General features: G+C 49.2%; 1 protein-coding gene and 1 long non-coding RNA gene across 5 annotated transcripts in view; one reads left to right on the top strand and one right to left on the bottom strand.

Annotated features, from left to right (window-relative positions):
• The window catches only part of Mgll (monoglyceride lipase), a 103,111-nt gene that overhangs the window by 15,420 nt on the left and 61,896 nt on the right, over window positions 1-25,795 (bottom strand). For all 4 annotated transcript variants that reach the window (XM_034511467.2, XM_034511469.2, XM_034511468.2 and 1 more), the window contains exons 4-5: window positions 5,574-5,710; window positions 4,628-4,738 (exon numbers count right to left, since the gene is read on the bottom strand). In XM_034511467.2, coding sequence (XP_034367358.1) covers window positions 4,628-4,738; window positions 5,574-5,710 — 248 coding nt within the window. The remainder of the gene's footprint in view (window positions 1-4,627; window positions 4,739-5,573; window positions 5,711-25,795) is intronic.
• On the top strand, window positions 5,705-7,079 carry LOC143443479 (uncharacterized). Its single transcript, XR_013112513.1, has 2 exons — window positions 5,705-6,119; window positions 6,810-7,079. It is a non-coding gene; the product is annotated as an uncharacterized LOC143443479 (long non-coding RNA).

Below are 25,795 nucleotides of genomic sequence, written 5' to 3'. Positions count from 1 at the left end.
TTAGTGCCCTTTCTACTTTCACACTGTGTATCTCTGCATATACATGTGTGCATGCCTGTGCACGTGTGTGCATGTGTATATGTATGTGTGTGTGCATATGTACCTGTGTTATATATATGTGTACATGAGTATGTGTATGTATGTATTTGTGAATCTCTCTCTCCCTCTGTGTGTGTGTATGGTTGTGTGTGTGGTTGTGTGTATATGGTTGTGTATGTGTGATGCAAATTTCATATATGAAAGGAAATGTGGCTTCTGTCTCTCGGGTTTTCTTCATTTCACATAATGATTTCAAGTTCCACTCATTTTCCGAAAAGTGACATAATTTTGTTCTTTGTGGCTGAGTAAGAAAGACTCCATTGTGTGAACACACCGTATTTCTTTGATCCAGTCATCTGTTGATGGCAACTTGGCTGGTTCCAGATCCTGGCCACTGTGACACCTACAGTGGTGAACCTGGGTCTGCAGACGTCTCTGTGGTAAGCTGACTTAGATTCCTCTGGGTAAGTTCCCAGAAGTGGTAATGCCTGTATCACATGGTAACTTGTTTCTTCATTTTTTTTTTTTTTTCAAATGGGGAAAATAAAGTCTCCCTCAAAGATCCCTAGTGTGTTTCCCATGACTGTCACTTGGTCCGTGCTGGTCAGCTGAATGAGAAGTAAATAGTACCCCTAGTGGAGAAGTGTGTGGCCTGCAACTTTTCTGTTGTTTTTTGAGACAGAACTCACATGGCAGCTCAGGCTAGCCTTGAACTTATACCACCTGCTGCCTCCACTTTCAGAGAACTGTGATGGCAGGTATGCACTCCCATGACTGGATCTGTGGCTGAAGCTTCGCGACCCGTGATGTAGCCCTATACACACGAGTACTTCTCCCCTGACTGTGGCTGCTCTCCTGATGAGCAAGGACTGGAGGAGGGGTGTGTCCCGAGTCCCTGTCACACCCTGGGGACAGTTCTGAATCAACTGCAGTGCCCATCACTGTAAATAGTAGAGACGTGCATAAATGCTTTTATTGATCTGAATGGCCTTAATAGCTCCTCCAATCATTTTTAAGCTTCAGCCAGAAGAACTTGCTGTGAGAGGTAATTACTGCCCCTTCGTTCTAACGCAGTTCCCGAAGGCTGACCTGCATTCACAGGGCTACAGGATGGCCACATCTATGATCTGGCAAGGTTCTCTAGGCTAACTAGATTGTTCTGGGCAGGAATGCATCCTGCCCAGTTGTGCAATAGAATGTCTTGTGCCTTTCCAGTGGTTCAGAGCATGCTCTGATGACTCTGGGGTAGAGAGAGCTTGGTTTTCAAGTTCAGATTCTGGAAATCTGAACCCTAACTCTCTGAAAACAGGTGTCTGCAGGGCTGAGGGAGTCACACTTACAGCTTATGGTGGCTGACCCACTGGCCCGTGCAGGGCCACTCTCTTCGGCAGCATCCCACTCCATATCCCTTCCAGCCCACTGGGGTCCACTGACATTGAGGTGTTCAGATGGGAAGTAGGCTCTGGTCACAGGAAGCTGACCTGAGGCATGCTTTAGGGTGAAAGAGGTTCAGTGGCTCAGGCGGTAATCAAACTGACCTTGAGGAAAACAATGGCCTCATTTCCTGTCCTTCTAATTGGGAGTCATTTCCTGTCCTTGCAGGTGGCATGGGAGAAAACAGTGCAGTCAGGCCTCCTGGAGCTAGTCCCTCTCCATACATTGACCAGAGGCCACAAAGAGCTATCCTGGCAGCCCCAGCCCAGCCTGGCCAGGAAGTTTTGCCTTCCTTAGGGTTCCTAGAAAAAGAAGGGACCCTAGAAGACAGGGGAGATTGTTCAAAAGAGGCAGCTTAGGCTGGTGAGCAGCTGAGTCTTCTTGTTCTCTGCAATTTTGGTGTCTAAATTTCTGCTGTTGTCGTTTTTCCCTGTGAAACCACTTCCTCAGCAGAGAGTGCTGGGCACTGCTGTCTTTGTCCTCGGTCTCTTCCCCGGGGCTAAATATATCTCAGCTTGTCTGAACAGAGCCTCAGTGTAAAAAGGCAGATGGTGCTGAGCTTTTGGTGACTGAACATCCTCCCATCCCAGGGGTGAAGTGGTCACCTTCACATACATACATGAAGACTGGCGTACTACCTGGGGACCAGCCGAGGCTTGGGTACTGGCTGGAGGATGCTGTCTGAGGACACCAGGATTCCTCTTCCTGGGTTGGCTTCCACTATGTGGGTCCCACACTCATGCACCGGAAGCCAGTGCCACCACTAATCAGCATGCCAGCCCCATTAAATGAGCTCAGAGATCCGTGTGACTCTGGGACCATTCACAGGACATCATGGGGTGGAGGCTTCTCCTCCACTCCATCCTTCAACTCAAAGCCTCCACCCCTCAGAGTCCCCTCCTGTGAACCCCGCCTCCACTTCATTTCCCAGAGCACTGGAAGAAAAAAGGCAACAAGCCGCCAGTCCACCAGTGAGGCTCCCAGGAGCAGGCAACTGGAAACACGTTCCAGTTTGCTCTTTCGGGAGTTCTAAACCAGGGTATGCTCTTGGTGGGAGATGCTGTTTAAGAGTCTGGTGGAGGAAAGACCACCAAGACGTTCAACAAAAACAACACAATAAAACCAGACCACCCCCCCCACAAAGAACAAGCAGATTAACAGAAGGAACATGTAATATTATCCCCTAATATATGTGGAACAAGTCCCCATCTGCAGAAAGAACTAACGGTGCTTGTGCATGCCAACTGCATCCTGTAAGCCATCTCTGGCAGCATGTCTGCTGACCGGCCACCCCCAGGCAGGCGTTCCTTCATACTCTTTTCTATCTTTTGACATTTGAACTCTATGAATTATTCCCCAGTATTTAAAATTACACTGGAAAGACAAAAGACAAAAAAAAAAAAAAAAAAAAAAAAAAAGATGTGGTGATCCTCTCTCGGGAAGCCTGTCTGAAGACTAGGCCACCTGTGCAGAGCAGCCACAGGCCTCTGGCAGGTGAACCAAGGAGTCACACTCTGTGCCAGTCAAAGACAACACTGGCTTGAAGCCTGGAGGCAGCAACAGACATGGGGTGGGGCTGGCCCTCACCAGACCAAGGGAAATCTAATTTGTCCTGGTTAATCAGACGAGACCTGTGTCCCCCTAGAGACCTCAGCTCCTGATTTGACAAGGTGATCTATTAGTACCAGGCCTGAAAGGTCACTGGACCAGAAGTGTGGCCACTGCTGGTCCTAGATGCAGCCCCGTGGGACCCTAGGAGGAAACCTTGGCAGCTCGCCTCTGGGCCCAGCTGCTATGGTGCACTTTATCTGAAAGGCTCTGTGAATTTTCTTTAAGGGGAAGGCATCCATTTTCTTCTCTGTGAGGGGCAGTCCCACTGAGGCTCACATCCACCACGCTAGGGCTAATCTTGGCCAAATCCCCTCTTCCCAAACATCAGTGTCCCCCAGTCTCAGCACAGCAGTTTTGCCTCTTCTCTAGTCTGGGACGTGTGGGTGTGCACAGCTCCTACTTGGCAACTCCTAACACAGTTGTGGACTCCTTGATGCTCTGGCCACAAGTCTCCAGAATGAAGCCATTAGAACACGGTAGAGCTGTCCCCTCTAACCTCTGTCTCACTTGTTCCATTTGTAAACGAGCCTTGAACTAACTTGGCTGTGCCTCACAGAATCAGTCACCAGGGCAGATGCAGAGACGGCCACATCCTTTGTGCCCTTCCATGATGCCAGTATACTCAGTGTCTTACGTGCTGCCCGGGGACCACAAACAAATACCAGGTCCCATCCAGTGGGTACCGAGAGACGGGGGCCTAAGAGGCCACGCTGGTATTTAAACAGCCCCTGTCCTCATTTGGTGGTGAGAGTATAGGCTGCCTGGTGCACCTAGACCCAGGGCACACCACCTAACCCTCATTACCCTCCAAGCATCCTGAGAGCTGGCTCAGGCCACAGTAGCCTCTGCCAGAGCAGGGATACTCCTTGTGGCACACAGGATTGGTACTCCACTCCCTCTGGGGTTCTCCTGCCTCCTAAGGATAGATCTACACCAAGAACACACCCATAATCCCTCAGGGTTACTGGCTTCGGTTTCTTCCTTGGGGTAGGGGCAGATACAGTTCTGGGTGCCTCGTTGCCTCGTTCACCCTGTCAAAGGGAGTCAAAGCTCTGGCATCAAGAGCAGACACTGATCACACAGCACATTATTACCCATAATGCAAGACAATGCATCTGACAGTCGAGGCTGGAAGAGCTCAGGGGTGGGATGGAGCCACTGGGAACAGGATCTTCAGCTGCACCTCCACTCCTAGTTCGCTTTCTGCTGAGGCGGGCAAAGATTCTGTGACAGCAGCTCATGCGTGGGACTTGTCAGCAAGTGTGACCCTGCCAGCTAGAGAATGCTTGTGACCTTTCCTCCCCCTGACTCTGGCCAGTTCAACATGTACAAACAGGAAGGCTTTGTTTCTGTGTTTTGGGCAAAGAAACACCTGAGTTCACAATTTAGAGCCCTGATGACTGTCTGACGTCAAACCTTTACACAAGAGTGTCTAAAGTTCACGAATGACAACGGACCCTTTGACACAGCCTACTCCAGCTGTAAAGGAATGTAGTCTGTTCTGGAAGCTTCATGGTCCAGACAGACAGCAGCACCCTCTTACCTTCAAAGTTGATGCAGATTCCGGATTGGCAAGAACCAGAGGTGAGATCAGGACCATGCCAGAAAAGTAGGTTGGTCTCTCTGCAGCTGCTAGGATGGAGATGGCACCGCCCTGCGAGGGAAATAAGCAGAGTGGGACCAGCCTCTAACCAGCATGACCTGACGACCCCTTTGCCTGTTTCCATGCTGGTCAAGGGCCCAAGAGGGAGCCTGGAACAGACTCCATCCACTGGCAGATCATGTCTTCTCTCCTTCCTGTTTCTCCTCTCTTCCCCTCCCTTCCCCCTCCCTTCTCTTTCTTTCTCTCTACTTCTCACTCTCTTCTCCCTCTCCTTTTTTCTCTCTCCCTCTCTCTTCCCCCTTCCTCCCTTTTTAAAAATTCTTTTGAGATAGGGTATCATTCTATAGTCCAGGATTGCCAGAGACTCACTGCAGAGCCAGGTAGTATGGAGGTGCCCTGCAGAGTAGTCTTGGGCCTAAGCAGTTCTCAGACCTCTGCTAGCTTTCCTGCTGGAAGGAATGGCCTGGGGGCTGCCAGGGGCGGGTCATCTGAGACTAAACTTGGTTGGTTCTTGGCACTCAGAGATCTCAAACTGCTTTCAGGATGGTTCATGAAATTCTGCCGCTCATGGCCATCTCTCCAGCCCTGAGCTTAAGGACCTAGTCCAACTCCTACATGCTGGTAACTCCACAGACAGGGTGTGTGTGTGTGTGTGTGTGTGTGTGTGTGTGTATAACTCCACAGACAGGGTGTGTGTGTGTGTGTGTGTATGTATAACTCCACAGACAGGGTGTGTGTGTGTGTGTGTGTGTGTGTGTGTGTGTGTGTGTGTGTGTATGTATAACTCCACAGACAGGGTGTGTATGTGTGTGTGTGTGTGTGTGTGTGTGTATGTATGTATGTAAAGGATGTTCTACACTTGAACTTTTCCCTGTACCATGCTTACCATGGAGTGGCCCAGGAGGAAGATGGGGACCTGTGGGTAGTCCTTCTGGATGGTGTCTACGTGCTGCAGTACATCCCTGACAAAAACTTGGAAGTCCGATACCACCATCCTCTCTCCCTCGCTCTGTCCATGGCCAACTGTGAATGGGAAAAGAGTTTTAGCGTCACCCCCGAGCCCCACGTGCATCACATTTAACCCTGTCCAACCTTTACTCCTGAACGGCAGACACTTCAAGCACAGAGAGTTCAAGCAACTTGCCTCATGGTGCACAGCTAGGAGCATCAGCCAACACCCTTCCTTGGAGATACTTTTCCAAGGGAGAAGGAAGGGGGTGGGAGGCACACATTAAGCCTATCTTTCTGGGGTGCCCAGCTCCTTGCCCCTTCGAGTTGTGCCTGCCTCACTGGTGGCCTTTGACCAGGTATGTTCTGCCTCCTCTCTGCAGGCAGGAGAGGAGGAGATCACACATCAACTCAAACAAGAGGGTGCTTGACAAGATTTCAACAAAGCAGCAATAAAAACCAGGCACTACCCTGTCCCTCCCAGGTTTGTCAACCTATCTGTGCTGCTCATCTCCCCTTCCTCCTCTGCTTAGGGTACCTCCACCTTTTCCCTTTGTGAAGGGCATCAGTTGCTATAGAAACGGCTGCTGGCAGCTGGGAGGAAACTTTGGAAACTGTAAGACAGACCAGCTTCCAGAGAAGGCGCCAGCACAAGAGGCCATGGCTGCACCAGGCACCAGGCTGTCAGGAGCTGGCAGTGTTGCCTACAGAGCCTGGGCCACCGCTTCAAAGGGACTTCACAAGCATGGGGCAGAACCGCTCAGCACAACTGGGAGGGGCTACCAAGCTTAGAACCAACTGGCTGTCTGGACTCAAACTCAAAGACCCTGCTGTGGTCAGACACATTTGTCACTGTTGTGTCTACTCTCCAAACCACCTGCTTTTCTGTCAGTGTGCCTGGACAGCAGTTTTACTATCTTCAGAGCAAAGCTTCCAAGTCTCATGCTTGTCTAGGGATCCCCACTTTTAAAAATCTGTTACATTTGTGGTCAGTGTGTGTCATGGAAATTGAGCCACGCTAGCCTTTTCTACCCAGCTCGGTAGCACTGAGGATGTTCACAGTATGCTGAGTCTATCATCAGCCATCACCAGGCCATTGCCATCTTCCCAGTGGCCTCTGTGCCTTCCTCCCCTTGCCAAACTCATAGCGCTACGAGCAGTCCTGTGTTTGCAGATGGGGACTTTAAAATGGTATGACTGATGTCCTCATGGAAAGAGGAACTTTGGATGTCGACACACAGCTGAGCAACCATGTCAGGTACACAGGGAGATGGTACCTATGAGCTGAGGAGAAAGGCCCCAGGAGAGCCTGCATCTTCACTTTCAACTTCCAGCGACCACGGAAAAAGAAATGGTTGTTATCTTTATAAAAAAATTATTTTAAAATTATTTTTTATTATTTGATTACTATATATATTTATCAAATACATAATTTACTTGATTATTATAGTGTGTATTTATCTCTATGAGTGTGGTGGGGTGGGGTGCACTTGCATGCAAGTACCCTTGGAGTTCAAAAAGAGGGCATCAGACCCCCCTGGAGTTGCAGTTAAAGGGCATCTAAAATGGGTGCTGGGAACTAAACCTAGGGCTTCTGCAGGGGCAGCGGTGCTCCCACTCATTGAGCAGCAGTGCTCCCAATCATTGAGCAGCAGTGCTCCCAATCACTGAGTAGTCCTTGACCTCATGATCTTCCTGCCTTGACCCCCAAGCAGCGGAAATAGAGGCATACACTTCGAAGCCCAGTCATTTCTGTGCCTTCCTTAGCTAATGCACTTCATTCATTCACGCATTTTGTTTGGTTTGTTTTTTTTTTGAAACAGAGTTTCTCTGGAGTCCTGGCTGACCTGTATCATTCTGTAGACCAGACTGGCCTCAAACTCAAGCTCCAACTGCCTCTGCCTTTCATGCTGATAGTGCAGGCACAAGGTGTGCACCACCACCGCCGGATTCACACATTCATTGTTAAGGCAAGCATTCGCCCTTCAAGAGATCAGTCTCTTGATTCACAAATTAAGGTGACATAAAGTTGTGCTCCTGGAGCTGTGTTTCTCCCAGCTCCACCATCCTCTGCCCATCCAACTATCTTTCCTCAAATGTTAGAACTTCTGCCTCTTTGCAACCTTAAGCAGATGTGAGCCTGGTTTACACATGAGGAATCCACTTGAATCTCTGGAAGAAAGTCAGCCTTGAGATCAAGCCCCTACCCAAGCTTTTCCTCACCGTTTTTTGTTTTTTTGTTTTTTTGTTTTTTTGTTTTTTGTTTTTTTTTTGTTTTTTGTTTTTTGTTTTTTCAGAAATATCTCAAGTGTGTAAAAGCTTTGTAGGAATGTGGAGATTTATGAGAATATTATCCATGAATCTCCACATTCCTACGATCTTTACCCCAAAGTTGTTGCCATTTTACTTCCTGTCTGTACACATGCTACGGTTAACACTAATGTCAGTTTGGCACAATTTACCATCACTTTGGAGATGAGCTTCCGGTGTGGCAGGGGGTGGGGGGAGCGGGGCATTGTCTTGGTTACATTACTCGAGTCAGGAGGACCCATCTAAACTGTGGGTGAGGCTCCCTAGGCATGGGATCCAGGACTATATAAAATGGAGAAGGCAAGCCACGTGGCAGATGAGTGAGTCCATCGCTCTCAACTCCTGGCTGCAGACGTGGTGTGGCCAGCTGCTCCAGCTTCTTACTTCCTTGCCTCTCTCACCATAAAGAACTGTGGGGACTGTGAGCCCCCCAAAAACCTTTCCTCCTTAAAGGTGTTTGTGTGTGTGTGTGTGTGTCTGTGTGTGTGTCTGTGTGTGTGTGTATTATCGTAGCAGCAGGAAACGAAGCTAAGGCAAAAACCTTATAAAGGACAGACAAATCATTCAGAAGTAAGCTACAGATTTTAAGAGCTGGGAAGTCTGGACACTGACAACACCCTTGACCTCCGGACCTGGCCTCGAGGCTTGGGCTTCTTCATCTACATCCACTTGAGTTGGTATCCGTCTGGGATTAAATCGACCATGTGAAGCTCAGCAGTTCGGCAGCATTTACCACCGAAACAGTGTCGTATACAGGACGATCAACAACTCAGCTCCAACCCCCCAGTCCCCTGTCATCCTGGCCTAGGGTACGAGAAAAACTTCTCTCACTTCCTAAATTATGACGTCACCCTGGTACTAGAGTTCCTGTTCCATTTGAGTCTGACCTATTTGTGGGTTTTGTTTATTTGTTCTCAGGGTTGAGAGCTGAGCCTGGAAGAGCCTTGCTCATGCTGGGCAAATGCTCTACCATGGACCCACACCCCAATGCCACACTTATTCTTTTTAAAAAAGTGTAACCTTTTTAAAAATTATGTGTGTGTGCGGGGGGGGGGGGAGGTTGGGTGGGATATATACACGTACATATGGGTGCAAAAAGAAGATAGAGTACACGGGCAGTGGTGGCGAACACCTTTAATCCCAGCACTTGGGAGGCAGAGGCAGGTGGGTTTCTGAGTTCGAGGCCAGCCTGGTCTACAGAGTGAGTTCCAGGACAGCCAGGACTATACAGAGAAACCCTGTCTTGAAAAACAAAACAAAAAACACCAAAACAACCCAAAAAAACCAAACAAACAAAAAAAAGAAGTTAGAGTACTGGTTCTCAACCTGTGGGCCATGACCCCTTTGGGGAGGTCAAACAGCCCCTTTACAGGGTTGCCTATCAAATATCCTGAATATGATTAACAATCCTGCATACATTTTGATTTATAATAGTAGCAAAATTACAGTTATAAAATAGCATTGAAAATAAATTATTGGTTGGCAGGCAGCACAATAAGATGAATTGTATTAAAGGGTCAAAGCATTAGGAAGACAGAAAACCACTGGGTTAGAGGCACTGGATCCCCTGGAACTGGAGTTACAAGCAGTTGTGAGCTGTCTAACATGGGTGCTGGGATTTGAACCCAGGTCCTCCACAAGAGTAGCATGTACCCTAAACCACTGAGTCATTTCTTCAGCCACCCCCCCCTTTTAAATATTTTTTAAGCATTTAGAATTATTATTATTAATTTTGTATACATGAATATCTGCCTGCATATATGTCTGTGTACCAAGAAAGTGCCTGGCTCCAATGGAGGCCAGAAGAGGGCATCAGATTTCCTAGAACTGTGGTTGCAGATGGTTGTGAGCCATGATGTGGGGGTTTGGGGAACAGAATCGAGGTCTTCAGGCTGAGTAGCCAGTGTTCTTAACTCCACATTCTTCCCAATCCCTTTAAATTATTTTTAAGGCAGTCCTCACAAAGATGCCCAGGCTGGCTTTGAACCCATTCTATAGCCCAGGCTAGCTTTGAACTCATTCTGTAACCCCCGCTGATCTTGAATTCAACTCTGCTGCCCAGCCTCACCCTGAACTCAGTCCTCCTGTTTTAACCTCCCCAGAAGTTGGGACTGCAAGCTGGCACCAACACACTTAGTGTGTACACTCCTGGGTTTCAATTCAGTCCCCTTCATGTGTTCACAAGCCACTCTGTCACTGAATGTTAACGTATTTCTGCCCTCTACCCAGCAGAACTCATGCCCAATTAACCCTCTAATCATCTAGTCTCCAAACAAGGCTGGTGCTAGCTCTTGGCTTCTATCCGTCCCACCTCCCCCCACCCTTTGGTTACTACATTCCAGTCTCCTAAGTCAGCCTCCAACTTCCTCTCAAACCTCCTTCAGGTTTGAGACCTCGGATGTGTTCCTTGTTCTAAGTTAGCTGTGCCCGTCCCTCCTTTTTTTGAGCAGCTTCAAAGTAGGGGCTCCTGTGCTCCTGTGTTCCTGTGTCTCCCTTCATTTCAGAACACAATCCTCAGGTCCCAGCCCAGCATTCTTGACTCTGCTGAAGGCTCCCACTGGCCCTGTGGCCTGCTATCCAGTGCATTCCAAGCCCTGTGCCCACAGTTCCGGGACATACTTTCCTGCACCACCCCTCTGAACCAGGCAGCCTATTAGTCTTGTTGTCCAGGTCAGAGATTAAGCTCTTTGAGGCTGTATTTGCTGCATCCTTTCTTAAGAGGAAGGAACACACCTCGTCCACCCATCCATTGTGCAGGGTCTGAATGGGCCTGGCAGAGGACAGGTATGTGATGAACATCTATTGAAAGCACTGTAGGAAGAGTTCCGTAATGGCTCCTTGCCAGGGAGATTCTGCTGCTGTGTTCCCCTTAACCACTCTGTGAACAGGATCCACTGAGCAGCAGGCTCTGAACTGCAGTGAGAACTCGTGGCTTGGAGTGATAAGTTTCAGCCATCCTCAGAGATCATAGGTGCAACCACCACGCCCAGATCAACCGTGTTTAACGTTTTCATTTATCATTTATGTATATTCAGGCTTTATTTATTCCAGAGGGCTTGGCCCTCCCCTTCCAGGGTTGGCTGTTACTGGAGAGTTAACAAATCGCTTGTGAGCTAGCCTTTCACATGTACCAGCCTGCAGGAAACCACGCCAACCACAGCCACCACCCTTATCAGGTCCAGACGTTGTGATCTCCTTCCCATCTGTAGGCAAGGAGTCAGTTAGGGACAGCCCTATGCTGGGCAGCCTTGAAGTTATCTCACCCAGCCCATCTGAACCCTGCCGACCCTTGTTGTCCAGCCCTTTCTGTGGAAGACATAGTGGGGAATGCCTGTGGTTTCTTCTTGTTCCCTGGGCCTCCTGGCTTCCTGCGGGGACCCTATGTGGCATGCCTGTGAGCAGAGGGGACGGGCCATCCTGGTGCCCTGTCCATCTATGTGTGGTAAAGAAGACCTTCGTCTTGAGTGCCAGTCAAACACTCTGGCAGGGCCATGGCTTAGAGGCAGGGCACTTGCCTAGCATTGGAGGGCTCCGAGTTCCACCCCGAGTGTGTAAAAAGCAATGCACCCCACCCAGAACGAACACACTCCAAACACACTAGAACTGTACTGATATAAACAAGCACTTACTAATCTTTTCCTGATCTATTATTAAACAATCCTAATCTCAATTTTACACATAACATTTCTACCTGTCCCTTCTGTGAAACAGGCTGTCATCCAACTCACAGAAATCCACCTGCCTCTGGCTCCCAAGTGCTGGGATTTTGAACTATTTTCCATAGGCCTGGGTGCCAAAAAGGTTCACTAGCTCAGGACACACCCAGAACGTGCTGTTAAAGCCAGAGTAGGAAGGCACAGTGCCTCACCTCTGTCTTCTCAAAGATTTTTACCTAGCACCTACTTTCTCCCAGAAAGAAAACCTGGTAAAGACAGTGTGGGAAGGAGGATGCAACCTCCACAGAAGCACCCGAGGTTTGTCGGGGAGTTTAGAATGCAGTTTCCTCAGAATCCATGCTACTCAGTCCTTGTAAGTTTGTATGTTGGGGACCCTTATGTTTGTCAGCTAAGAACACTGACCCTGGGAGGCTTGGCATGGAGTTCTAGCTAGTTGCTGGCAAGAACCCATGAGCTGGCCTTGGTGTCCCAAGACAGTGTCTTTGCCGTCATGGCTCAGGGACAAACCAGTTAGGAAGCAAGAAACTGGGAGATTGTCAGCACTGGGGATGGAACCCAGGACCTTTGCAAATGCTGGGCATGGATTAGACCACTGCCTTTCACATTTTTCATTTTGAGACAGAGTCTTACTCCATTGCCCAGGTGGCCTTAAACTTTCTGTCCTCCTGCCTCAGATCCTGAGGAGCTGGAACTACCAGCCAGCCTGCACCAGCCAGGCTCTCCCCCTCATTATCATCAACCATAAAGTCTTTCTTAACAAGAATACTCCGCTGTGGATGCACACTGTTGGTTCAGTCTCCAATCATGGGGCAGCTGTGCAGGCCTGAGGCTACACCATGCAAGGGAGCTGCTGGCCAGTCACCCTGTGCAGCAACAGCCCACTACCAAATAGTCTTCCACGCCCGGACCTGCAGATGAGGCAGGGAGGCCGCTGGGAATATCCTATAAGCCTTTGTACATTTCTACGGGTCACCATGAGGGCAGAGGGGCTGAGGAGAGGTGGATACTGGAATGAACTACAGCAAATGACAACAGAGACTCACTGTATACCTGCTGTTGGGAGCACTGGGGCTCTAAGCTGCTGGCCAAGTGCCCCTGGGGCATGTTTGGGAACTTGAGGGCAGGGTAACTGGATAGCAGAGGCTTCAGAGGTCTGGCTGAGCTGCAGAGCTGTCTGGCAGGAGGACAGTGAGGAAGAGTGTTGTGGGAAAGGGTGGATGGTGGTCCTGCCAGCAGGTTACAGCGGTAGACTGTGGTCAGTGACCTCCACCACGAGGTCACTCATGGAGAGATGGCAGATGGGAAAGATGGGAAGAAAAATGGGAAGAAGAGAGAATGGGTGGGGGGCACAGGCGGGTAGACTGAAATCCTGAGTGAGGCCTCCTATGTTTGCCAGACTCTGCCCTAGAGTCTCACCCAGGGGAACTGCTTGACTGGACTTGGTGGCCGCTCTGAGGCCTTGCTGTGTTTTCCCTAAAATCAACCTTGACAATGTACTATGTACCCAAGTCACAGAAAAGACATGGTGTTGTGTAGGGGATGGAACATGGAGGCACTGTAGTAGGCTCTCCCACCTCCAGATACCCAAAAGGCAAGTCTGGAGCAAGGAGAGGGCTTCCTGGGTGTCAGAATGCCTTACTTAAATCCCACCATTTTCACAGTGAAGGCCCCACCCACTGTCTAGGAATCTGCAGTTGTCTTGCCTCGTTCCCTTGACCCACAGGTCCTCTGCCAGGCATCTGTACAACCCAAAGTGTCTCTTTATCTCTCACTTCTGTTCTTCAGGTCTCACTGGACTCTGCAAAGTGGCCTGTCTCCATCTGCCACCCAAGCCAGCTCCACAGACAGATGGAAGGGCTGATGGTGGAGCAGGCTCTGGGCTTGGCCTTGTCCCAACTGGACAACTCAGGATGGTGAGATCCATGTGCCATGGGCTCTCTTACCAGGCTGTCATGTCTGTGCCCTTCACCCAGGTCCAGGCCTCCCGTCTGGGTTTATTTTGATGAAGTCCACATGGCTGGGGCAATACTATATTGTAGCTAGCTGGCCTTGGCTCCCAGAGACCATCTGTCTGTTGAGATGACAGACATTTCCTGCCCCTGTAGTCTGCATTCTCAGACTGCACACAAGAGTGGCAGGTACCAGAGGATGGGAAACTGCAGGACTTAAGATCAGGCCAGCGACAGACAGGAACTGACTCAGAACTACAGGGTGGACCTTGAAGAGGTGGGTTTGAGAGTCTTGACTCCCTCAACCCCAAAGGTCAGTGAAGTCCTTTGTCTAGGAGTATCACAGTGTTTGAGGGGCACAGAGGAAGACATGAGTGTGACCCTACTTCTAAAGCTAAGGGTTGCCACAGACTCATACATGCTGCAGGGTGTACCCACTTAGAAATGCATGGTGTCTCATAAGCTTGATGTCCAGTCTGGCGATTCACCCACGGGAACTTCCAGGGCACTGCTCCAGGCCTGAGAACAACTTGTAGGCTGCTGATGTCACTGGGGCATTTAGACACAACGGTAAAATGATTACTAGACAACAGACAGGGAAGATTCATGGGGGAAACAAACCATGAGTGCATCAAAAGCCACCGCAGAAAACTGCAGCTGTAGTTCACCATGTTAGACAAGCTGAAGCCAAGAGCTGGTGGCTTAGAACCTCAGCTCTGAGAGTAAGCACAGAATAACAGGCAAAGGAGCCAACCTGGGACCTCTGGTTGCTTCCTGTATTTGTCTGTTTTCTATCATTGCTATGAAAACTACAATCAAAAGCAACTTAGGGAGAAAAGGGTTTATATCCTCTCACAGAGTATTATGGAGGGAAGTCAGAGAGGGAGCTCAAGGCAGGAACTGAAGCAGAGGCCACGGACAAACACTGCATTCTGGCTTGCTCAGCCCAGGATCACCTGCCTAGTGGTGGTACCACCCACATCAGCCTGGACCTTCCTACAACAAACATGTATCAAGAAAATGCCCCACAGACTTCCTGTGGTTCATTCTGATGGAGACAATTCCTCATTTGAGGTTCTCTCTTCCCAGGTGACCAGAGCTTGTGTCAAAAAAAAAAAAAATCTATCCAGCACACTTCCCTATCTGTAAATGGGGAGGTGTCTATATATGTCATAGAGTCACTGGGGAGCAAGGCATGGTGGTACACACTTGTACTCCCAGCATAGTGGGTCTGAGGCTAGCCTGGGCTACATATAAACAAATTTGGTCTGTGGAGCTGTAAGTGAAGGTACCCTGCCTGGCTGGCACAGAGTGGGTTTCCACCAGTTTTTGGGCCCTGCACCCTGCTTCCATTCATGTGTCATGTGGGTGGACAGCCTTCTCCTTTGTCAGGGTCTCCTTCCTCTGGCTTGCAGTTTAAACACATGCACTATTTTCACTTGTCCAGCTCTCTCATGAGAGAAAGAAGGCCCCCACCTGCATTCTCGGTCGCCCTCACATCATTCCCAGATCCACTTATCAGCTTTGTTCCTTCAAAAGAAAAGTGACTGTGTCGATGGTGGGACAAATCTTTGTGGGCTGTTTTTCCTGCACAAGTATTATTGCTAGGTGAGTGGTACTGTTCACGGTGCTGGTGTGCTCCAAGCTTAGGACTGGTAAGACATGAGTCCACTAACGAGAAAACAAATTATAGAAGCCAGAGCAGGGCCTTTTAGTGCCCACCTTGATTTCCAGCACTGAGGAGGCAGAGGAGGATGGAGCTCTTAAGAATTAGAGGCCAGCCTGGTCTACATAGTGCATTTCAGGCCAGCCAGAGCTGTACAGTGAAACCCTGTTGACTTATGAGGAAAGGGACACAGAAACTGGGACTGGGCATAGTGTCAAACACATGTAATCACAGCACTTGGGAGGTAGAGGCAGAACCACTGCTGAGAGTTCAAGCCAGCCCGAACTCTGATGTGAGGCTCTGTCTCAAGTAAGTGAAAGACAGAAACCCAGCAACCCAAGTTTAACCCCTGTTGAAACCATAGTGTGGTATTTGAAAAAAAAAACAAACAAACAAACAAACAAAAAACAAGGCACATTTGAGTGTTCCCAACACAAAGAAACTTGTATTTATCTGAGGTGCTAGTGTCTCTGCTCTGTATCTGTAGTCCCCACCACTGTGGACAATTGCTACAAGCTAATAAAGAACATTAATAAAGGACAGAGCTGGGGAGATGGCTGAGCAGTTACAAGTGTGTAATGCTCTTGCAAAGGACCAGAGTTTGGTTCCTGGCACCCACAGCTGCCTGTAAGTCCAGCTTCTACGGATCTGACACCCTCTTCTAGATCACATGCATTTGCTCCTGCGTGTGTGCATATGCACACACGCATTTAACCATAGAGTTAAGTATTTAAACATATATTAGCAATGAGCTGGCGTTTTGTGGTAGAGCGCTTACCTAGCAGGTGTGAAGCCCTGAGACTCAACAGAATCACACATTTCTACTCCCACTAACAATATTAACCAGGTTCACTTCCAAAAGGGACACATGACTTTTGGCTTCTGTACAATTAAGTACTTAAAAAGATAGCAAAGGAGATTTCTTTAGAAAATCTTTAGGAAACAACAAAGCAAATTACTTTAGAAAGAAATGCAGATTCGATTCGGCAGGTGTGTGTGTGTGTGTGTGTGTGTGTGTTTGTGTGTGTGTGTGTGCTGCATCATGGTTTCAATAGTTTATTAGAACTTTCAGAAGGCCGAGGAGATGCTGGCACCTACACCCAGTGAGGTCAGTGCTGCCCTCTTCCCAGGCTTAGAGACTCAATGGACTTTCACACGAGAAGCAAGGAGACCAAAGGCAGGGCATGATGGGAAATAGAAGACTGGGGTTAAGGGTAGAGGTCTCTATGCAGCCTTGGGGAGGTGACTCACAAAGTCCACATAATGATGCTGTAAGAGTGACAAGCAAGTGAATGTTCATCCTGACGCACAGCTCACGGTGAATGCCCAACAGTCATCATGGTTCTAAGGGCTCCCATGCAGGTGGGGTGGGCTCCCACCAGCCTGCACCTTCAGTACTATGACACCTGGATTTTCCTCACTGTGTAATGTGGGGTCCAGTTCCTTCGGTGGCTGGAAAATCAAACTAACAAGCTGAAGCACTCAGAATAGAACTGGACCCAGAGGAATTGTCTCATGACACTTAGATCCTCAAGATTTCACTGACCGTATCACTGACCGTCTCTAGGACCCAGGGAGATCACCAGTTGCCTTTTAGCAGATCCCTGATTACATATGCAACAACCTGTGGTCCATGTCACATCAGCAAGAACAATGTGACTCTGGGCAGTGAAAGAATCATGTGTGCTCTAGTTTCCCCTGGTGTCAAACTGCCCTGTGCATGCTAGCTTCTCACTCATTTCCCAAGTAGATCCCACATCCTGGGACCTCCTCTCCCAAGCCACGTCTCTACCTCTTTAGTGCCAGGGTAGGGTCCCTTGATGAAGTGGTGCCAGGGTAAAAGCTGAGACTCTGCACCTACTCAGTCCTGGGGGGTCTTGGATGATGTTCAAGACCAAGATGACCTTCTACAGAAACCATCTGCCAGGATCACAGGATCCTGAACCTCCTGGCTGCCCATGTAGAGTTAGAGAGAATGGGGCATCTCCCCCCAGCCCTTCTCCCTTCCCTTAACAGCTGGGCACACTACTCAGTGTCCTGTGTGGGGAGGGAATTATCACCTCAGTCCCCGCGGAGTGATCAGCACAGAGCATGCCACAGAGGGCTGGGAGCCTGGCTTCCGCCGGCAGTGCACACAGTCAATGACACCCATCATTGTGACTCTGGGAAGAAGTTGGCCCAGCTGAAGTATCCCACAGAAACTGAAGCCAGGGTGAGTCTCCTTCACTTCCAATGCAGTGACAAGAAAGCTCCAAAGAATCCAGATTCTCAGGCTCAATGGCTGAATGAGGTGGGTTCATCCCAGATGGGATGAGCATATAGACCTTAGGAGTCAAAGGAAATCCCATTTCCCTCTTCTCTGAGGCCATATGATGGAATGAATCTTTATACACTTGCTTCTGCTCAAATGACACCAGTGGTTTTAAATACCCACCCATAGTTCACTGGGTGGCTGGTACATCAGGCAGGTCAATCCAGAGTACTCAGAATAGAACTGAACTCAGAGGAAGTGAGGCATGAATACTACTTGCTTATTAATAAACATTAAAAAAACTAAAAATGAATTACTCCTGTCCTCCACAAGGCTGGCTGGCATCAATGGCTTTGGGCAGGTCTCTCTCCACTGTGGGAGGAAGGAGCTCAAGTTGCCTGACAGCTGGCTACTTAGGCTTTTAAAACCCACAGGACAAAACCATCCATTTTCAGTGGGCTCATATATAATGTATTGAAACAGTAGGCTCAAGAAGTTTGTTCTCAATGGTCATAATTGTAGCTCCCCCACCCTCACTTTGGCACCGGAGATTAAACTTAGGACCTTGAGGCCTCTAGGCAAGTGCTCTAACACAGAATGGTACCCCCACATCTAAAAATCAAGTAAGCAAGCAAAAAGCTACCGTTTATTTTGAGATGGGGGTCTCAATTGGTTGTTCAGGCTGGCCTTGAACTCACTCTGTAGCCTAGGGAGGCCTTGAAGTTGTGACTCTCCCGTTTTCGCCTCTTGGATGCTGGGATTACAGCTGTACACTACCAAGTCCAGTGCTCCATGCCTCCTTCTTTCCCTCCTCCCCCTTCTTTTCTTTCTTCTTTGTAGTGCTTTCCATACATGCTGAGCAAGGGCTCTGACCTTGAGTTACCTTCCAAGGCCACCTCTCTCCCTCTCCCCCCACCTCCTTGTCCGTCTGTCCTTCTAGTTTTTTCAAGACAGGGTTTCTCTGTGTAGCCCTGGATGGCCTCAAATTCTTTCTGCAGACCAGGCTGGCCTCCAACTCAGACATCCTCCTGCCTCTGCCTCCCAAATGCTGGAATTAATGGTTCATAGAATACCCCCAGCTTTGGGCCATCTGACCTGAAGTCCTGACTAGTCAGATCCATAAGGATCCATAAACTGCCCAAGCCACATCAAGTACCCTCAGAGTGTTTTGACAGAAAAATCTGCCTATATACCACGAGGAGCCTTCCAGCTCCAGTCATGGCCCTGCAACTGTTTTGACTTCTGACCCCATCCTTTAATCTCAGTGTATTATAGGAACAAGGACATATCCTGTGTTTCCTTTCTTCTCTATGTGGTGACTTGACTCAGCTTTCAAAACATCAGACCTTACAGTTTCCAATTAAGTTTCCTATTAAGGTTTGGGGTGCCTTCTGACCTTCTGCAACATTCAAACACAGAGGTTCCTGGGGCAAGGGGGTTACAAGCCACTAAAACAAGTAACTAATCAAAATATAAGGAATGCTATATATTCTTTCTTCTTTTTTTTTCCAATCAAAGAACACCAGCCACAAGCGGACACATTCAAACAATACTACAACCTGTTATGTTCCAGGAGCAGGGGGGTGACTCAAAGTCACAGGTCAGCGAGATAGGAGAAGGAGATGGGTATAAGTAAGACAAGAACCATGTGCAGGTGTGTGTCCATCCTTCTTGCCAGGGCAAGGAATGTCACACAAGCAGGCAGGTTGCTTCTCTTTCTCTTGCTGAAAAACATGCAGATGGCAGAAAGACCAAGGCCACCAGCTTGTCGGCCTGGAAAGCCATTTGTTTCCCTCAACAAAAGTCATTTCCTCCTCTCTGTCTGCTGACTATCCAAGTTTCTGTCTTAGGGCACTCATCAGAACCGGCTTCAGTCCCCGCAGCCGCCACTACAATGAGGTACCTTCACCGGAAGAAAACTGTCGCCCTGGGCAGTTTCCCCACAGCATCCTAACACAAGCTCCGATTTACAACAGAGATCAAGGCAGAAATTAATTTCTTTACTAATTGACAACAGCTTGGGAAAGGTATAAAGATGCCAGGATTCAGCATATGGGCTATGGAAACATCTCGACTCAGATTTTTTTTTTTTTAAGCTGTTACAACATGCTTTATAATGTAACCAACTAAAAGGCTGTTATCGGTGCGCATTTTCAGAGTCGTGCATTCTCAGAATTTTGCATTTAGAGGATTTATTTGAAAACATCCTACACGCCACTGTATAAATAAAAGGAAACAACATGACAAAAAGCGTCACGACAGCCTGGTGTCTAGCAGGGCCAGCTTCCTTTTGTGTCATGCTATAGGATGGCAGTTTGGAGGACAAGGGAGGCAGGATCTATGGGGTGGGCAGTCACATACCCACGTGCTGTGCGTATCCAGGCCTCTCTCCTGTTCTCTTTTATGAAATGGCCAGGCTCTGGGCAATTGTGGGGGCCTGCCAGAATCACCCCAGAAAGCTACCCCTTTGGCTCACATCTCTCCGTGGAAGTGGCTTTGGCTTCTGAGCCAGCAGCAGCTGTGAGCTGGAGAGGGTGTACCACTAGAAACTTCCAGGATTCGACACATCAAGGAATGAAGTCTGTAACAGAGTCACAGGATGCTTGAAAATCCCAAGTGGGGCTGGAAGCCAATTGCAGCATTTACTGAGAGCAATCCCAATGGCTTTTTAAAATTCAGGAAGATGTTTATTATTTCTGTATCTCTATATCTCTATATCTCTATATATCTACATCTCTATCTCAATGACAGAATGAAATAGGGATATAACAGTGACAGGCAACTTAGCATGACTCCGACTCAACCCAAGTTTGCAGGGTGCTTCTTTTAAAGTGATTTCTCAGTGTCCTTAAGATCATTGTTGTCTCTGTTAGGAGACCAACTAGAGACTATATTTTGAATAATATATCTGCCTCTATACTGCAATGTCACTGACGGGCAGTTTCTGGAAGGTAGCAGAAAGAATACAGGGTTTAGTGTGAGTTGCAAGTTCCACCGACACGGGTGCTTTTTAGCCGTGTTACCCTTCGAGTCTCCACTCACAATTTCAGTGCTTACTTCTTGCAGGCAGGACTGAGGAGGCCTGGCTGAGTTCTTCTAAGTTCTGGATGTGGTAGATATATGTAATCCAAAATGCAACTTCACTGCTTGGTCCAAACCAGACTTTCAACAAGGTCTGGACCCAGAGCAAAGCCCAGCCTCAGGGCACTGTTCCTATGGCAACCCGGCCTGTGTGCAGGCATAGGCAGAGCAGGGGAGGATGGAAGGCGGCTGAAGGGTGCTTCAAATCCTTACAAGACTGGATGGAAATTTTTGTACTTTTGCATATCATGTTAATGAAATCATTTTGACTTTTCTAGAGTAAAGAGAAAGAAAAGGTTGTTAAGGGACAGAGAGTTGGCACATGGGACCAGAGAGAAGAGGCAGCGTAAGCCTGAACAAGAAAGGGAAGAGGAAAGGAGCCAGCAATCCACTAGGACTGGTGTAGCAGGAGGAGATAGGGGACTCTGGAGGGCAAGGGTGAAGCTGGGCCCAGATGGGTGGTAGAATCCCTTGACCTCCCTTCTATGAAAAACTCGTTTCTAACGTGGACACTATATACATAACTTTCCTATTTTTCTTTTTTTGGAAATTACTCCAAATCATTCATCCTAGCACTGCTCTGAGCACCCAAAGCTGCAGGCACAGCCACACTAGGCTCTCATGCATGGCTGCAGGCACTGCTGCACTAGGCTCCCAAGCACGGCTGCAGGCACTGCCACACTAGGCTCTCATGCATGGCTGCAGGCACTGCTGCACTAGGCTCCCAAGCACGGCTGCAGGCACAGCCACACTAGGCTCTCATGCACTGCATTACACTGTCTGGACCACATCTCAGTTTTTTTTTTTTCTTAGACAACCTCCTATCCAGTCCTCCCTCAACATTGTTGCCTGGGCACCTAGAATACAGAAATCTAGTGTCATCTCATTATAGCAGAAGCCCAGAGGGGACACTCACAGAATGTTCCACCAGGCAACTGTCCAAAGGCTGGAGTGAGGACGTTCAGGCTCTGTGGACACACCCTTCCCAGCTCCATCAGTCTCACTGGAGATTCCAGAAACTTTATCAGGCTGCAGCCTCTGCCCAGCTGAGCCAACTAACCCCATAACCCCAAACAAACAAGGGTTCGGTCACAGCCCTGGAGCCCCGGGGGTAGGGGGTGGAGGGTGGGTGGGGCGGGGAGTGCTGATCCTGAAAACCATCTGGAGCTCTTATCTTGTAGAGACACTTGAACTGCACAGGGGAGGGGCCCCTGGCTCAACTGCTTTGAGTAGGGTTAGAAGGGACCAGCAACTAGCTAGAGAGAACGTCAGGGTGTCTTGGTTCTGTTTTCCCTCAATGACTTAGATCAAGCATCGGGCCTCAAACAGGAGTGCTGAGGTCCATGATGACTGTTAGCAGTAATGTGTGACAAACTCACACTGGCTGGGCGCTCCTCCGGGCAGCACTATCCCTGCTCTAGTTTTCTCTGTAAGCTGGTGGTCTCCATACAAACTAAAGGGAGAGAGCCCCAAATGGCAAGTGGAGGCTGGATGAACCCCAGGGCCCCATAAGGGGCCATCTGTCCATACTGAGTTGACAAAACCACTGGGCTCCCCCCAACCCCCAACCCCAACGCCCCCCACCCCCGCGCGCGCGCGCGCGCACACACACACACACACACACACACACACACACACACACACACACCATGGCAACAGGATGATTAAAACTATTCTATTTTTTGGGGGGTCGCTTTTTTCATATTTTTCTAAAATTTCTAAAATGAAGTAGTATTTTGTCATCAAAGGGGGCGGGGAGTGAGTACAGCTAACAGGGCATGAACCCGAGGGGCCATCAGCCTTACAATCAGAGCTCCTGGGTGGCTGTCATTGGAGTCCGATCATTTGTGCATTGCAGTGAGATGCAGGCTGCGGCGAGAGGTGTTGAGCATATGAAAATGAGCGAGCTAAGTGAATGTGTGGGGCGGGGGAGCAGGGGAAACGGCAATCAGCGTCAAGAGCCCCTTAATAGAGGCAGGATGCTTCTGCTGGCCTGGATTGAAGCCATCAAGACAATTCCCTAACTGCCACAGAGGCGTGCCTGGGAGAGAAAAGGCAATTATCAGGACGAGCTTCAAGAGGCACCTCTCGTGATCTGAGCCACCCGGGCAAATATGTCGGCAGGCATTTGGTAGGCTGACTGCAGAAATGGCTCTGGTTTTGGCCCCTATTCACACTTCCTCCTCTGGCAAGGCTAGACTGGAGCTTGAGATGTAGCCTAAGCCAGTGGGAAGTTCTCAACCGTCCTAATGCCAGGACCCTTTAATACAGCTCCTCGTGTTGTGGTGACCCCCAGCCATAAAATTATTTTCATCGCTACTTCATAACTGTAATTTTGCTACTGCTATGAATTGTAGTGTGAATATCTGTGTTTTCCCATGGTCATGGGCAACCCTCGGGAAAGGGCTGTTCGATCCCCCAAAGGAGTCACGAGCCACAGGTTGAGAACCACTGGTGCAGAGCAGGGGTTGTTGTCAAGCCTCAGCTAAAAAGGACTTGAAGGTCTTGTGTGGGATCCTGAAACACTGCTACTTCCTTACAGCCACAGGTATGCCAACCTAGGACCTTCCTGGTGATCATGCGTGTCCTGATTGGCACTGCCCTGCCAGCAAAGCCAAGTACCCTACAACCCAGAGCTGCACCCGCTCCCCGAAGCTGTAGCTGACAACTCGGGTATGAGGGCCCGGCTGCGATCCCAAAGTTAGCCATCCTAATCTTGATAAACTCGATCACTCAAGGCATGGAGGGCTACATAACCAACGACTGTCTTCAGCCACCAAACTGTAGGGCTTTAGAAAAAGGAAACTTTAGAAAAGGAAACTGTGTTTTAGAGAAAGGAAAAGATGCCAGGGTTATGTTTGGTGGAGGTGTGGTATGGTGTGGGGGAGGGGATGTCTCTGTGGGCCCAGGCTGAGGCCCTGAGGTACCAGCCATAAGATTGTACAGTATAGAATAGAGTTTATTTAAGGCATGGGAGTTGAGGGGGTAGTAGACACAGAGAAAAACGGGGGGTGGGGGAGAGGAGGAGAGGTGTAGAGGCCGGCCATGAGCACGTGGAAAGGGGACAAGAATGGGGAAAAAGGGGAAGAGGGTAAGAGGCAAGAGAAGAGGAGGGGAGATGAGGGGAGGGGAGGGGAGGGAGGAGGGGAGGGGAGACGAGGGGAGACGAGGGGAGACGAGGGGAGATGAGGGGAGACGAGGGGAGGGGAGGGGAGGGGAGGGGAGGTGGGGAGGGGAGGGGAGGGGAGGGGAGGAGAGGAGAGGAGAGGAGAGGAGAGGAGAGGAGAGGAGAGGAGAGGAGAGGAGAGGAGAGGAGAGGAGAGGAGAGGAGAGGAGAGTGAAGGGGGCAAACAGCCCCTTTTACAGTGAGTCAGGCCTACCTGGCTGTTGCCAGGTAACTATGGGGCAGAGCCTAGATGAACCGCCAACAGTCTGTTACACAGCTAACTCATTCACTTACTATCACACAAATGGGAGTAGAGGCACGGCCATGCCAGTGGAGGTGCAGCCATGCATGTAGTGTGTGCTCACCATGGCAGCTCACCTCATCCTGCACAAGGTCACCAGGACACTAAATCCTACTGCTGACATAAAAAAGGAAGTCAACGGAGGAAATTTCCAGAAAGGCTTCTTAATTAAGCAGAGGGACATCACTTCTAGTTTGAAGAGTGAAGGTGACTTAATGGCCTTAACCGAAGTGTCTTTGGTCAAGATGGACACTGGGGGCTGGACGCTCTGAGGTGGTAGGTTATTTTCCTGATCATACCATGGAGGCATCATCCCAGGCGGGTTGGGACATGTGGGGTTTTGTTTTTAAATGTCTAGGGTCTATGAATATTAAAACCAAGGCTTATGTACAAGCATATCCCTCATCTTCAAACTAGCTAGTCACCTGCGCCAAGCCAGTGTCACCACAGAGCAATGCTAGACCACACCTGGCCATGGAGCTCATGCCTGCTGGCCCTGCCCTGTCAGTCCCCTTCATGAGGATCACAGAGACCCTCTTGCACAAGTGTCCTCTGTCCCTCTGCCTCCTTACCCAGCTGGTGCTCTCAGAGGCCCTGTGCAACACATCCCTCCTCTCAGGAACCACAGGTAACAAACTGCCCTGCATTGTGCTAGCCCCGGACCTACTGACCTTACCACACCTAAACAACCATGCTTCTGGAGTCTCTCTGGTGAGAGAAACAAACTTTCTTCTCCAACTCACAGCTACATACAAGAGCAACTGTCTGGGCAGGAGCTGCCGTCACCGGGATGTCACTTCATGGTGATTTGAGTAAGAAATGTGGTCTTCCATAGGTTCAGGTATCTGAGCACTTGGTCCTTGGTTAGACATGCTGGTCATGAGGGTCATGGAAGCTTCAGGAAGTGTGTCGCTGGGCTGGGGGTGAGTTCGGAGCTTTGCCTTACCTCACTTTCCTTACCGCAGTTCCCACTCCCTGTTCTCTCTGTGTCTATAGGCTGAGGATGGGCTCTCTCTGCCTCCTGCTCTTGCTGCCCTGCCTCCCAGTCTTAGTTTGATTTCTCTTGTTTTGATAAAGACTACAGCTCAACGAGGGCTGTGGAGAGAAGGGTTCATTTGTTTTGTAAGTCCCAACCACTGACTAGCATGAAGGGAAACTGGGCCAGGAACTCAAGCAGGACAGGAACCTGGAGGCAGCAACAGTTGCAGAGGCTACGGAGGGGTGCTGCTTACTGGCTGGCTGCGCGTGGCTTACTTAGCCTGCTCTCTCATACACCCCAAGACCCTGTGCCCAAGGGTGGTACCACCCATAGTGGGCTGGTCCCTCCACATCAATCACTAAGGAAATGCCCCACAAGTCACCTACAGGCTAAGCTGATAAAGGCATTTTCTCCACTGAAGTTCCCTCTTCCAGATGACTCCAGTTTTCATCAAGATGTCAGAAAAGCCAATGAAGATACTCCCCACTGTTATGGTTCTGGTACCAGAAGCCAAAACTCGTTAGTCCTTAAGTCACTTTAGGCCACAGAGTTTTATCGAAACAACAAAAAGTAACCAATACGTCACCCTTGATGATGACAGAGGCCAAGGTCAGTAGCAGGGCAGGCCCTTGGTCCTGTCCTGTCACCACAGGTCATCTCTGCCCTTCCCCTATTAATATGGACCTTGGCCACACGAACTATTATTTATTTAATAATATATTATTTAATAAGTAATTATGATAATTAATATTTAATTAGTGTGACTTGCTTTACCCAATG

This window comes from Arvicanthis niloticus, chromosome 9, assembly GCF_011762505.2.
Source record: "Arvicanthis niloticus isolate mArvNil1 chromosome 9, mArvNil1.pat.X, whole genome shotgun sequence".
NCBI lineage: Eukaryota > Metazoa > Chordata > Mammalia > Rodentia > Muridae > Arvicanthis > Arvicanthis niloticus.
This window is presented reverse-complemented; position numbering and strand designations above follow the sequence as displayed.